Source organism: Rhinatrema bivittatum, chromosome 9, assembly GCF_901001135.1.
Source record: "Rhinatrema bivittatum chromosome 9, aRhiBiv1.1, whole genome shotgun sequence".
NCBI lineage: Eukaryota > Metazoa > Chordata > Amphibia > Gymnophiona > Rhinatrematidae > Rhinatrema > Rhinatrema bivittatum.
Window position 1 is genome coordinate 49,876,824 of NC_042623.1, and position 13,776 is coordinate 49,890,599.

Below are 13,776 nucleotides of genomic sequence, written 5' to 3' on the forward strand. Positions count from 1 at the left end.
GATAGAAACCCCGACAAAAGATGATATATAAGGACCATAAAGTCCATCTAGAGGGTCTATGTAGGGATATGCAAAGGGAAAAAATAGTTTCCTTGTGTTTTGTTTTGTTTTTTTGCATTGATTTTTAAATTTTTTTTGTTTGTTTCGTTTGATGTTTATTTTGTTTCTTTTTGTTTATTAAAAAATAGGAAAAAAAATGAAAACAGGAAAAGGAAGCTAAGGGACTGAGTTCCTCCTCTCTCCCAACTGCCTAAAAAAAATACATGAAATACTTTATGATCGTGAAACAATATGGTACTGACTGGTGCCATTTTAAAAAGGACCTAGAGGGGCAGGAGCATAAGAACATAAAAAGTTGGCATAGTGGGTCAGACAGAGTCCATCAAGCCCAGCATCCTGTTTCCAACAGTGGCCAATCCAGGATTCAAGAACCTGGCAAGTACCCAAATAATAAACAGATCCCATGCTACTAATGCCGGTAATAAGCAGTGGCTATTCCCTATGTCTACTTTATTAATAGCAGTTTTTGATCTTCTCCTCCAGGAACTTGACCAAACCTTTTTTGTACCCAGGTACAGTAACTGCCTTAACCACATGCTCTGGCAATAAATTCCAGAGCTTAATTATGCATTCAATGAAAACGAATTTTCTTTGATTTGTTTTAAATGTGCTACTTGCTAACTTCATGGAGTGCTCCCTAATTCTTTTTTATTTTATTTTTTTATTTATTTAAGGTATTTATATACCGCTTTTTAAAATAAAATTTTATCAAAACGGTTTACAGTAGTTAAAATTCTTGTATTATCTGAAAGAATAAATAACTGATTCACATTTACCTGTTCAAGTCCTTTCATGATTTTATAGACTACTATCATGTCATTCCTCAGCCCTAACCCTTTTAGCCTTTCCTCACAGGGGAGTCATTCCATCCGCTTTATCATTTTAGTCACCCTTCTCTGTACCTTTTCTAATTCTGCTATATCTTTTTTGAGATGCGATGACCAGAATTGCACACAATATTCAAGGTGCATTTTAACCCTTAAGCGATACAGAGGCATTATGACATTCTCTGTTTTAGTCACCATTCCCTTCCTAATAATTCCTAACATTGTTTGTACCTGGGGATTGCTCCTGCCCCTTTATAACTAGGAAAGGGGTAAAAGGGTGGCAGGTGGTGGCAAGGAGATGGGGGAGAGCAAGGGGAAGGGACATTTCTGTTAGGTTAACTTTTTTATGTTTTGGAGACTTTTTTTCATTTAATTTTAAATTTTGGCTTGATAAAAAAAATCAAACTGAAATAAACATTAAACAAACTGAATCTCGAAAAAAACCCCAAACAACCCATGAAACAAACAAACAGAAATAAGGCCCAAAATGAACATCTTGGCTTTGCACCTCCCTAATACTGCTTTGGTCTAACCTCATCTCCACTGGAAAGCTGGCTCAGCCCGCGTGGAATAAAAGGAAACCAGCTGGCAAACCTTTACGCCATGGCAGTCAGTCTCTCCATAAGGAGGAAGAGGAGGGGAGCGTTTCGGTATATCCCCTTTACCTTTGTCACCAGGGATCTGTGCATATTCTTGAGTCTCTGAAGAAGCCCCGCATCTGCAGACAGGTTAGATGACAGGAAGCTGAGCGCATCGTCAAGAAGACCTTCTTTCAGTGCTTGGTCCTGGAAAATCTGCTCACCAACATCAGGAACGTCAAAGTGATCATACACCTGAAAGGTTTTTTAAACGATTTAAAAAAAATTCTTACAAAGAGGGCTGATCCCGGCTTTGTTTTAGCCCATAGCATTATGAAAACGCGGCTCTACATCTGTGTGCATGCAATGCCATAACATGTAGGTATTGGATCAGCATCTCCGGGGTGACTACTCCTTCATTCCCAGGAAGAAGGAGTGGATTTTCTGGCAGCCACACACACTGACCTACAGTGTGACACATCTAGGTACTCAATGCTCTTTCTTTTTAATTTAATCCGCTTTGAGACTAAATAAGGAAAAGACGGAATATCAAATATTCATGAATAAATACAATTACCAAACTAAAATATATGCTGCCCTCTAGTGGAATTAATCAGGAATAACATGGCATTCATTGCTTTTAAAGAAAATTGAAGAAAACACAGTTGGAGTTATTTTTTCTTTGCATTTAGCCTTCTTGGCTCTCCCCCAGATAATTATTACATGTCATTAGTCCAGTGGTGCGCAAACCAGTCCTCATGTTCCCCCCTACCCCCCAGCCAGTTGAGTTTTCAGGATAACCCTAATTAATATGGATGAGATATAAGGGCACGCATGGCCAAATACATCTCGTGTATATTCCTTAGGGATATCCTGGGGGACAGAAGGTGTGCACAGGCCTGTTTGAGCACCACTGTGCTAACATACTGTGTTTTATGTCCTTTGGACATTTCTGCCTTGCTGTGTTGTTTACCTCAGGTGTATCTGAAACTCATTTGGAAATGGATTACAAACTCATTTCAAGGGATGTGGTATGAGGATCATATCTGCCAGCGCTCATCTGAATGTCTCTGTGCTGAGGTCAGAAAGTGAGGAAGTAGGGCATCAGGTTTATTTTCAGCACATGAAGAGTTATACCTAAATCACATTTGATTTGATTTTTAATAGTTAAAAATATCCACATGGAATAAGAACATTTTCAAACTAGGCAGGCTCATCGTCAGAGCAGGCTCACGCTGAGTACTGCTGTACATTATTAGGCTGGCCAAGCCCACATATCAGCTGTCATAGAATCTATTATTAACTCACTTCTCTGAATTCCTCACTGGCATTCAGGAAATACTGCTTCTCTGCATTTGCAGTCCTGCTTTTCTTGGAACCATTAGAACTGCAACAGGGCAAATCCAAGACTTGCTCAGCCCAGGTCTGGATGGCAGGCTGCCAACTGGTAATCCTGATTCATACAGAGCTGCAAGTTACCCACTTGCAGGAGGGCGATTCCAGGCCACTCCTGGACTTCTGACAATCCCATCCCGATGCATTATGGGATGTGCAGTGCTGATTTCAATGGGTAGAATCAGGAACTACAAATACCATACCGCTTTGAGATGCAAGCTGGAAACCAGGCCTGGCCAGAAAGCCCCCTCTCTCTTGGAACAGGGTAACTCAGCAGCTCTGTCCATGAGCCCAGAAGATAACTGTGAAAGGGTGATCCCAAAGTCAACTGATCCAGCAGGGAAGAAAAGAGCGCCCAAATGTCACTGGATCAGCGATTCTCCGCAAACAGCGTGCTCTTCAGACCGAAATGTACTACAGAGCTCATGTAGCTCTAACACAGGGGGGCCCCCCTGATAACACCTTTACAACACATTGCTTCACGAGCCATCGATGGCCATGCATGGACAAACCTGCTGAGTGCTTCTCTTCAAAACCAATTCAGTCAGAGCGCCGGTCATGGAGAAGGAAGAAGCTCAATCATATTTTACAGGGGGGTAGGCAACCTCCAGTCCCCGTGGCCACCCCCAATTCCCTCGGGTTTGCAGGATATCCCTGACGAATATGCAGGAGATAGATTTGCATTCCCTTGAGGAGCTCTCTCTTGCAATATTCATTAAGGATACCCTGAAAAACTGAAGCAGACTGGAGCCCACGGGGACTGGAGGTTGCCTACTCCTGCACATCTCTCAGGGAACCCACGTCCAAAATGTTGTGTCAGGGTGGGTGGGGGAAGGAAAGGTGTATCCCATTAAGGATACGCCCTTCCTTCCCCCATTAAGGGGGAGGAGGGGAAATAACTTGAAAACATGGTGGTGCCATCACTTCAGAAACAAGGGGAGAGAATTGTAAACCTGGCATTCCTGGGATTCTCTTTGACTCTTTCTGAGGTTGAGCAGGATGTCAGGAAAAGAACAGCTCTGTTGTACAGGCAGATGTGAGAATAATTTCTTTGAAAACTGGAAGGTCAAGGGCCGGATTTTAAAAGGTACGCATGATTTTATAACATGCGCGCGCAGTCGCGTGCATGTTATAAAATCCAGGGTCGGCGCACACAAGGGGGTGCACAATTGTGCAACTTGCACGTGCCGAGCCGCGTAGCCTTTCTCCGTTCCCTCCACCCCCTACCTTCCCCTCCCTTCCCCTATCTACCCCGCCCCCCAGCCCTACCTAAATCCCCCCCCCCACCTTTATTATTTAAGTTGCGCCTGCCTCTGGGCAGGCGTAGGTTGCGCGCGCCGGCGATCCCTGGCCTAGCAGGCGCCGGCAATCCCCCGGCCTAGTGGGCCTTCGGAGGCCTCTGGCCATGCCCCCTCCCCGCCCCTTTTTTCTAGCCCCAGGACATACGCGCGACCCGGGGCTTGCGCACGTCGCCGAGCCTATGCAAAATAGGCTTGGCGCGCGCAGGAGGGGTTTTAAAGGGTTATGCGCATATGTTACGCACGTGACCCTTTTAAAATCCGCCCCTAAGTTTGTGCTTGGTCTCCAGTCAGAGCACGAGGTGTCGGTCAGAATCTGCTCCACTCCTGTCACTTGAACGCTGTTCAATCTCAAGAGCTGTTTCCTTTTGGCATGACTGATAATATGTGCTGTCTTATGTTGTTTATTTTACTTTTTTTTTAAATTATACTACTAAGCAATCTGCTTTAAATCGATCTAGAAATCAAAAAAGGCAGGCTTTAAGTTTTTTAATTTTAAATTTAATTTAAAAGCATAGGGCCCGCCTTTCTCAATTGCAAATTCCAAGTCATTAAATAAAATGAATGTATTTGAAGTTTGTTTTTTAGCGTTAGGCTCTACATATTTTGTCTCCCGTCTGCTGACAGGCTTTTTTAGCATACGCTTAATGGGATGCACGCTTACCTCCAGCACGAGGGGACATACAGAATCTCTGAAACCGATGTCAAAGGTCAACAGCTGAAAACAGCGCCTGCATCTGAAAGAGAGGACAGAAGAGGCCCTACCATTATTATATATATCTCTTAAAACTGTCATACAAACAACAAGAAAAACTCCCCTCCATGAACCCCTCCCCCTGTTTCTCAGTTAGTTCTGGCATACAAACAAAATCACACCACTCATGGACTTAACCAAATTCCTCACTTTATTTTTTGGGATTTTCTGGCCAGCAACCATGACTGAGGGGAGGAGGGAGTGACTGAGGGGAGGAGGGAGTGACTGAGGGGAGGGGGAGAGAGGAGGGAGTGACTGAGGAGGGAGTGACTGAGGGGAGGAGGGAATGATTGAGGGGGGGGAGGGAGTGACTGAGGGGATGGGGATAGGGAGGAGAGAGGGAGGGGAGGGGGAAGGTGAGATGGAGGGAGGGAGACTAGAGGGGGGAGGTGGGAGGGAGAATAGAGGGTGAGGGGAGAATGAGGGGGGAGGGGGAAGGAAATGGACAGAAAAAAACATTTTATTGTAGCCCGTTGTTACGGGCTTAACGGCTAGTAATAGTATAAAGTACAAGTTAAAACACAATATACACCCACAATAGACATCAAAATAACATACCAGAGTTTCCCTCAGCAATCAAATATATTTTCACTCAAACCTTCCTTTCATCCCTTAATTAATTTAAACAATCAGCCTGAAATGAACAGGAAGCACCAAAAAGAGTCTGGTCTCCCTGTGCACAGCTCCCCACGCCATTTCACAGGATTTTGGTTGGGCACACAGCAATAAAACAAGGGCTTTTCGCTGAGGCAAAAACTGGCCACATCTACCATGAAAACTTTGTCCCATCTCTATTTTATGTGGGAGTTACATTTTTTTATGGTGCTTTGTTCTTATACTTGGATTCCTTGGTCTATTTGATAGATGCATGACCTATAACGAGACCAAAAGAGCAGACTAGACCACGCAAAGCACATGATTCATCTTTCAAACCTTTTCGCCCATGAGAAGTTCCAATAACAAAAGAAAAAAAAAAGTCACAAAGTAAATTAGTGCATTCAATTTCATACCAATATCACATTTTAGTATCCTAACACTTACAAAAGACTTTGTTAAAGTATGAGGCACATTCAGATTAAATTACAGATTTTAAAACTAGTCTTTGAATATATATGAAATATTCTTTCATTTAACCTGTTTGCAGTGGGTGAAGCATATAACTTATACTTTTGTAAATATTTTCAAATATTGTCCCTATTTTGTTTCCCAGTTCGTGCCTATAATCTGCCTATAATCCCATTTTTGTCATCTTGCCCAACTCCAAAGTTTGGTACATAGGGCATGGCTGTCGGGCCAAGAAGCAGGAGGAAGCAGCATCAGAAAAGGAAAAGATGAAGACCTCACCAGTGCATCCAAAGGACTCCCCCTCCTTTCCTCCCCTCCCCGCCCTGATGACCATCAAACCGAGGGGATGACTTTGGAGCTCTCCACCCACAAGCCCATCTGCCAGCCAACATCACCATCTGCAACCAGGCCCTCCCGCTGGTGGACCTGACACTGATGTGGCCTTTTGTGGGCAACTTTGTAAGCAACCTTGGACGCTAATAGACAAAAATGTCATGTAAACGTTGCAAACCTCCAAACTCTTAGAATTTTAAAACTCTGATGTCCTGCACTTCCCTGAACAAATGATCACTCCATTACTCTCTGCTGCCTCCCACTTCTTCCTCAAAAATATTCTAACTATTCACTCTTCCTTCACCACCACACCTGTCACCTGTGCCCACCTTGAACCCAAATGATTCCTTTACCCCAAACTTCCCCTCTACCTTGTCTTCCTCTTGCCCAATCCCTACCAGACCAATCGATCCCCATTTTGATAACATACCACTAGCTGAGTTCAGAACAGTCTCTCCCAAGGAAGCAGAAAAACATCCTCCAAAGGATCAGTCGTTCCACTTACCCTTCAGACACAATACCACCCAAATATATCTGTAACTTAAAACAAAACCTATCCAGGGGGATAGGTTTTGATACCAAAATAAATGTCATGTTAACCCAAGGCTCCCTACCTCCCCAACTAAAAAAGCCATCATCAAACCCATGTTGAAAAAACAGGCTCTGACCCAAAAGTAATCAACAGCTATTGACCAGTCTCCAGCCTTCCTCTCTTATCAAAAATAGTGGAAAAGGCAGTATACGTCCAACTTCTAGAGTACTGGAAGAATATAAAATCTACCTCATGACCAATTGGGACTCTGAAAAGGCCGTGGAACAGAATTCATCCTACTAGCCATAACAAATAACATCCACATGAATGCCAACCATGGTGGTGACTCCCTTCTAGTCATACTGGATTTCTCTGCCACCTTCAACACTGTTGGTCACCAACTCCTGCTGCAACAATTAAAGGATATTGGCATGGAAGGTATAGTCCTCAAATGGTTTCAGTCTTTTCTCAACAATAAAAGCTAAACCATATCCTGAGCAAAGACCTCACCTTTGGAGTGCCCCATGGAGTGCTTTCCCCTATCCTCTTCAACATTTACACTTGTCCAATCTAGGACCTCAGTAAGTCCTTCAACATTGAATGGCATCTTTTCACGAACATCTAGCTCTATATAAAAATAGGATCTAACTAAACTGCCTCCATCATTGACCTTAACTGCTTTCTTATAGCAATAGCACAATGGATCCACAGCTATAAACTGAAACTCAACCCATCCAAATCTGAGCTCCTCTGGCTAAGCCAACAAGGGTACTCCTTAATATCCATGCCCTCCCTATCAAGAAGTCACCTATAACCTAACAACTTAGTAAGAAGCTTGGGCGTACAACTAGATCGTAACCTTACAATGAAAATTTACATCACATAGGTAGTAAGGGCTTTCTTTATGCACCTGCGACAGATTCACCAAATACAACTACTTCAATAAAGACAACCTTGTCTCCTTGCTCCATGCACTAATAGCTAGCCACTTGGAATAGCTAATGTAACCCCCATATTTAAAAAGGGCTCCAGGGGCGATCTGGGAAACTACAGACCAGTTAGCCTGACTTCAGTGCCAGGAAAAATAGTGGAAAGTATTCTAAACATCAAAATCACAGAACATATAGAAAGACATGGTTTAATGGAACAAAGTCAGCATGGCTTTTACCCAAGGCAAGTCTTGCCTCACAAATCTGCTTCACTTTTTTGAAGGAGTTAATAAACATGTGGATAAAGGTGAACCGGTAGATGTAGTGTACTTGGATTTTCAGAAAGCATTTGACAAAAGTTCCTCATGAGAGGCTTCTAGGAAAAGTAAAAAGTCATGGGATAGGTGGCGATGTCCTTTCGTGGATTGCAAACTGGCTAAAAGACAGGAAACAGAGAGTAGGATTAAATGGACAATTTTCTCTGTGGAAGGGAGTGGGCAGTGGAGTGCCTCAGGGATCTGTACTGGGACCTTACTTTTCAATATATTTATAAATGATCTGGAAAGAAATACGACGAGTGAGGTAATCAAATTTGCAGATGATACAAAATTGTTCAGAATAGTTAAATCACAAGCAGATTGTGATAAATTGCAGGAAGACCTTGTGAGGCTGGAAAACTGGGCATCAAAATGGCAGATGAAATTTAATGTGGACAGTGCAAGGTGATGCATATAGGGAAAAATAACCCATGCTATAGTTACACAATGTTAGGTTCCATATTAGGTGCTACTACCCAAGAAAGAGATCTAGGCATCATAGTGAATAACACATTGAAATCATCGGTTCAGTGTGCTGCGGCAGTCAAAAAAGCAAACAGAATGTTGGGAATTATTAGAAAGGGAATGGTGAATAAAACGGAAAATGTCATAATGCCTCTGTATCGCTCCATGGTGAGACCGCACCTTAAATATTGTGTACAATTCTGGTCGCCGCATCTCAAAAAAGATATAATTGCGATGGAGAAGGTACAGAGAAGGGCAACCAAAATGATAAAGGGAATGGAACAGTTCCCCATGAGGAAAGACTAAAGAGGTTAGGACTTTTCAGCTTGGAGAAGAGACGGCTGAGGGGGGATATGATAGAGGTGTTTAAAATCATGAGAGGTCTAGAACGGGTAGATGTGAATCGGTTATTTACTCTTTCGGATAAAAGAAAGACTAGGGGGCACTCCATGAAGTTAGCATGTGGCACATTTAAAACTAATCGGAGAAAGTTCTTTTTCACTCAACGCACATTTTAACTCTGGAATTTGTTGCCAGAGGATGTGGTTAGTGCAGTTAGTATAGCTGTGTTTAAAAAAGGATTGGATAAGTTCTTGGACGAGAAGTCCATTACCTGCTATTAATTAAGTTGACTTAGATAATAACCACCGCTATTACTTGCAACGGTAACATGGAAGAGACTTAGTGTTTGGGTACTTGCCAGGTTCTTGTGGCCTGGTTTGGCCTCTGTTGGAAACAGGATGCTGGGCTTGATGGTCTGACCCAGTATGGCATGTTCTTATGTTCTTAATAGTGTAACTTCTTTTTCCATAGCATCACACATTATAATGGTACTGATTCTGTTTTCCCATTGCTGCATTGTATACAAGGTCAAAGGTGGTTTCCACTTCAGTTTTTGTCTTCATCTTTCTAATTATAATTATGTTATCTTTATTCCGTTTTTAGTGTTCTGCATGTGTGATTGAGGTAAGGTATTCTGCTACCATGTTGATTCTGTGTAGGAATCTATAGCAGCCTGTTTTGCTTTTCTGAATAGGAAGTGGCATTTTCGGGCCTGATGTAATATTTGCAGTATTGCCTTTTCAGAGGTAGGGTTGTTGCCGTTTGATTGCTGTTTTGATAAGGGAGGTTTACTATATTATAACTGCAATTCAGTTTTCTCATGGTTTTCTTAGAGACAAGCCCACATCCAACACCATTACAATAGGCCTAATACTATAGAGATTCCAAGTGACCTTTTGCCTTTTTTTTTTGCATGATTTTCTGGTTGGCACCACAACAGTGCATGTACATATAATATACATAGCACAATTAAAACAAATCATAGAAAATTCTTTTTCACTTAATGTACAATTGGGCTCTGGAATTCATTGCCAGAGGATATGGTTAGGGAAGTTGGTGCAGCTAGGTTTAGAAAGGGTTTGGATAAGTTCTTGGAGGGGAAATCCATTACCTGCTATTAATCAAGTTTACTTAGGGAATAGCCACTGCTTATTACTGGCTTTAATAGCATGGGATCCATTTAATGTTTGGATATTGCCAGGTACTTATAGCCTGGATTGGCCATTGTTGGAGTTAGGATGCTAGGCTTGATGGACCCTCGGTCTGACCCATATGGCAACTTCATATTTACTTTGAAAGTCCTCTTATTCATGTAAAATCAATTAGGAAAAGACCTAAGATGGAACTGCGGGAAAGAAAGGACCTAGGGGAGGATGAGAAAAGGACTTAGGATTTCTCATGTGGGATTAAAGAATTACAATTTACTTTAAACCAAAAAAAGCTAAATATCATTTCAAAGCAAAACAACACTCATATCTTTCCAGATTTATACCACAGACCGCCGCCCGTAAATCTCACTCTTTGGGTTGGGGGTAAGGAGGGAGAGGGAAAGTTAGGTGATTGTCCCAGGTGGTAGGATGGCTGGAGGGGGAAGGAAAGGAATGTGACAATGCCTGGGGAAGAGAAGGTAATGTGCATTTACTGAATCCTCTACTTTGAATGACACAGCTCACCATTGACTTAAGAAGAGAGTAGGTTGCAAAGATGAGGAAAGGGTTTTTTGCTATGTGTAATGACTTTTTAACCTTCTATGACATCAGTTCATGCTTTCCATCTTCCTAAGGCACTGCTTTTTGTTTTAATACTCAGACAAAGATTTTTTTTTTATAACATTGTTTTTGCCCTCATTTTTTCCTACAGAGCCTGAATACACAAACGTTTCAGAGCATATTTAAATGAGCCCAAGAAATAAACTGAAGTTGTCACAGACTAGAAGACTGGAGTCAGGAAGCTCCCCCACAGAGGCAGTCCAGGGCTGCAGGGCTGGAGCTGGTCTTCTGCCTATCCAAGCCCCTTCCCCTACAGGTTGAGGGTGGTTCTGGAGATAGTAGAACTTGTCTTCTGTGGAACATCATGACGCAGACATGGACTGGGAGCTTCTATGCAGGCTGGGAGCTGAGGTCAGGTGCAGGCCAGAAAAAGGCAGGGCAGGCTGAACGAGGCAAGGCAGGTCGGAAGCTGAGGGCAGGCACAGGCTGGAAGCTGGATACAGTTATTGGGTGAGGGCTGGATGCAGGTACTGGCTGAGGACTGGACACAGAGCACGGGATGAGGACTGGATCTGAGGCAAAGGACAAAGGCAAGGCCTAGGGAATAGACAAGGGAGTGAATAGGATACGACAAGGACTACATAAGGACAGGACTGGACTAGTCAGGGAACAGGGAACAAGAAAGCCCAACAGAGCACAAGACTGGGCAAGGTAATCCTAGTAGGCCAGGAGGCTGTAAGGTAAAACAGAAAAGCCCAGGAGGACTCGGAGCAAGGCAAGAGGCCAAGAGAGGAAACAGAGCAAGGTGAGAGGCCGAGAGGCCACAAGGAAAGGCAGGAGGTCCAGATGGGCTGCAGGGCAAGGCAGAAGGCTCAGAGGTCACAAGGCTAGGCAAAGTAGAATAGTAAGGCATGCGTGGCCAGGTCAGAGAGCCGAGGTGACTCCATGAAGAAGCACTGAGGCATTGAGCAGGCTGGGTTAGGTAGGGCTGAGGCTTGGGTGTAGTAGGACCAGTGAGGAGGTAACTGGAAAGGTAGTGAGCAAGCCTCGCTGAGGACTCCTGGTGGAGGAAAGACTGTACAGCAGGCTGAACCTTGGCGTGGGAAGACTGCACAGCAGGCGGAACCATGACAGAAGTGTTGGGTTAGTGGGTTTGGCTCCTTGTCCATACTTTGTGCATGCTCTGTGCACTTCTTCCACCCTTCCGCTCACATAAGCAAAGTGCCCAAAAAAGATACAGTGACCTTCATGTATACTGTAATGCAGCCAATCATTTATTACACGCAGGCCTAAAGGAGACTTCTTTAGGTGTTTCCCAGTTGCTCAAGGCTCTGCATCAGCTTTTTCAAACATAGGATACAATTAAATGTATTTTCTGAAACTGTGAATAACATTTGTCTCCTTATGTCAGCTCATGCGGGGTGGGGTACTTCACCAGAGACGATTCTGAAGCTGCCTGGCACATGCCACTGAGCCAGATCTTTAAACCAAGCTTGCAGTGATAGGAAGCTGAGCCATGGACCTTTGTCTCAGATACTCTGCAGGTTTCACGGGAGGGAAGCTAACTCATTTCCTAAAAGGTAATCTCCCAACTGACAACGAGATTGCCTGCCACAATTTCAGTCCAGAACGGCCCAAGAAACAGGCATTAATGCACCATCATCCAGTATTTCAGCTGATATAAAGTATGAATACGCTCATGGGACAAGGAACCCAAAGCAGAAAATAAACTCAGTGGGGGAAAACAGGAAATCAGCATTAGGAGATCCTTTCTGTTGTCCCTGGGCTATTGCTGTTCACATTCCCGTTGTGCCATTTCATGATTAAGTCTTAATGCTGCATCATACTTTGCCTGTGCAACCTCTAAGATCACTAATTCTGGTATAAATGCTGAGCAAAGTATAAGCACAAAACCATATTTAGAAAGAATTTCAATGCAATTAAATAAACGCACTACATGCATCTTATACACAGTGAACTAAAAAGAAACAGATGTTTGCGGTGGCTTAAGCTTCTGTAATGATGACAAAGGGAAAAATCGAAGGACAATGCATTCTACCCTAACTCTGACCAAGCTCATGTGAAGGAGACAGTGTTTTGCCCAGCAAGCTTCTCACCTTTTATAAGGATTTGGTCCCGAGGAAGCCATTTCACTGAACACCTCTGCTGCCAGTAGGAGTTTGGTTATTGCATCCTTCAGGTTATCAAAGGCCTGCACAGCCAGGCTGGCATGGAAGAATTTCTCAAAAAATAGCCCCAGCTGCGAAAGATACCAAATGTTAGCATCACGTCTGCCGTGGTTAAAATAACTTGCTATGAACCAAGAGTGAAACATAATCTTTTCTCATCATTCAAACTGCCAATCTATGTGTGGTTGTCTCTGGCAGTGAATGAGGAATATTATTTTCACCATGTTGTGCTTGAATGAATCACATCAGAAATCAAAGTACTTAACATGAGACTGGCAATAATCAAAGATTTCCATAGGTAAAACACTGTTTTACCTATGGAAATTGGGGGTCTTTGAATATTGGCCAACCTCAATGTGAGTACAACTAGGCCCGTCCTTTAACAATGCATGCACTTTCACCCACATTCTTTACAGGCATTCTTGAGGATGGGGTTAGACTGGGGGAAGAAAAAGTGCACATAGTTTTGGACTTTCAAAACTACACGTCTTGTTTTCTGCTGTCACAGTAAAAGCGGGGCAAATTTCTATGGGGTTTTTTTTTTCCTTAGGCGATAATCAAAGCAAAGTTTTACTTTGATTATTGGTGCAAACTGTGCAGTTAGAAAGTAACCATTGAGTTTGCACTAACGCAGGCAGTGATGAATATTGTCCCCAAAGGAACACAGTAGTTATTAGGGGTATGCACAGAAAAATATTTGGGTTCAGTTCAGAATTTTTATTTGGTTTCCTGATTCATTTAGTCCATTCAGTTCAGATCAGAAACTCTTTCTTCTCATTTGGGTCATTCGTTTCCACTAAAGTCAGTGGAGGAAGCATCCTATTTTTGACTCTGACTTTAAGGTTTTTCATCCACGTTTTAGATTTAAATCTGTTTTATTGATTTACAACAAATGACAAGTCAGCCATTAGAACAATCACAGAAAAACTGAGGTGAACATAGTTAGAATAGAAAGATAGTCATCCAAGTTTTATGAAACAACA

The 13,776-nt window shown here is 42.9% G+C and overlaps 1 protein-coding gene across 3 annotated transcripts in view; it reads right to left on the reverse strand.

Moving 5' to 3' along the window:
• Positions 1-13,776, reverse strand: part of CPED1 (cadherin like and PC-esterase domain containing 1) — a 261,549-nt gene that overhangs the window by 140,145 nt on the left and 107,628 nt on the right. For all 3 annotated transcript variants that reach the window (XM_029617076.1, XM_029617075.1, XM_029617077.1), the window contains exons 7-9: positions 12,722-12,864; positions 4,823-4,895; positions 1,553-1,720 (exon numbers count right to left, since the gene is read on the reverse strand). In XM_029617076.1, coding sequence (XP_029472936.1) covers positions 1,553-1,720; positions 4,823-4,895; positions 12,722-12,864 — 384 coding nt within the window. The remainder of the gene's footprint in view (positions 1-1,552; positions 1,721-4,822; positions 4,896-12,721; positions 12,865-13,776) is intronic.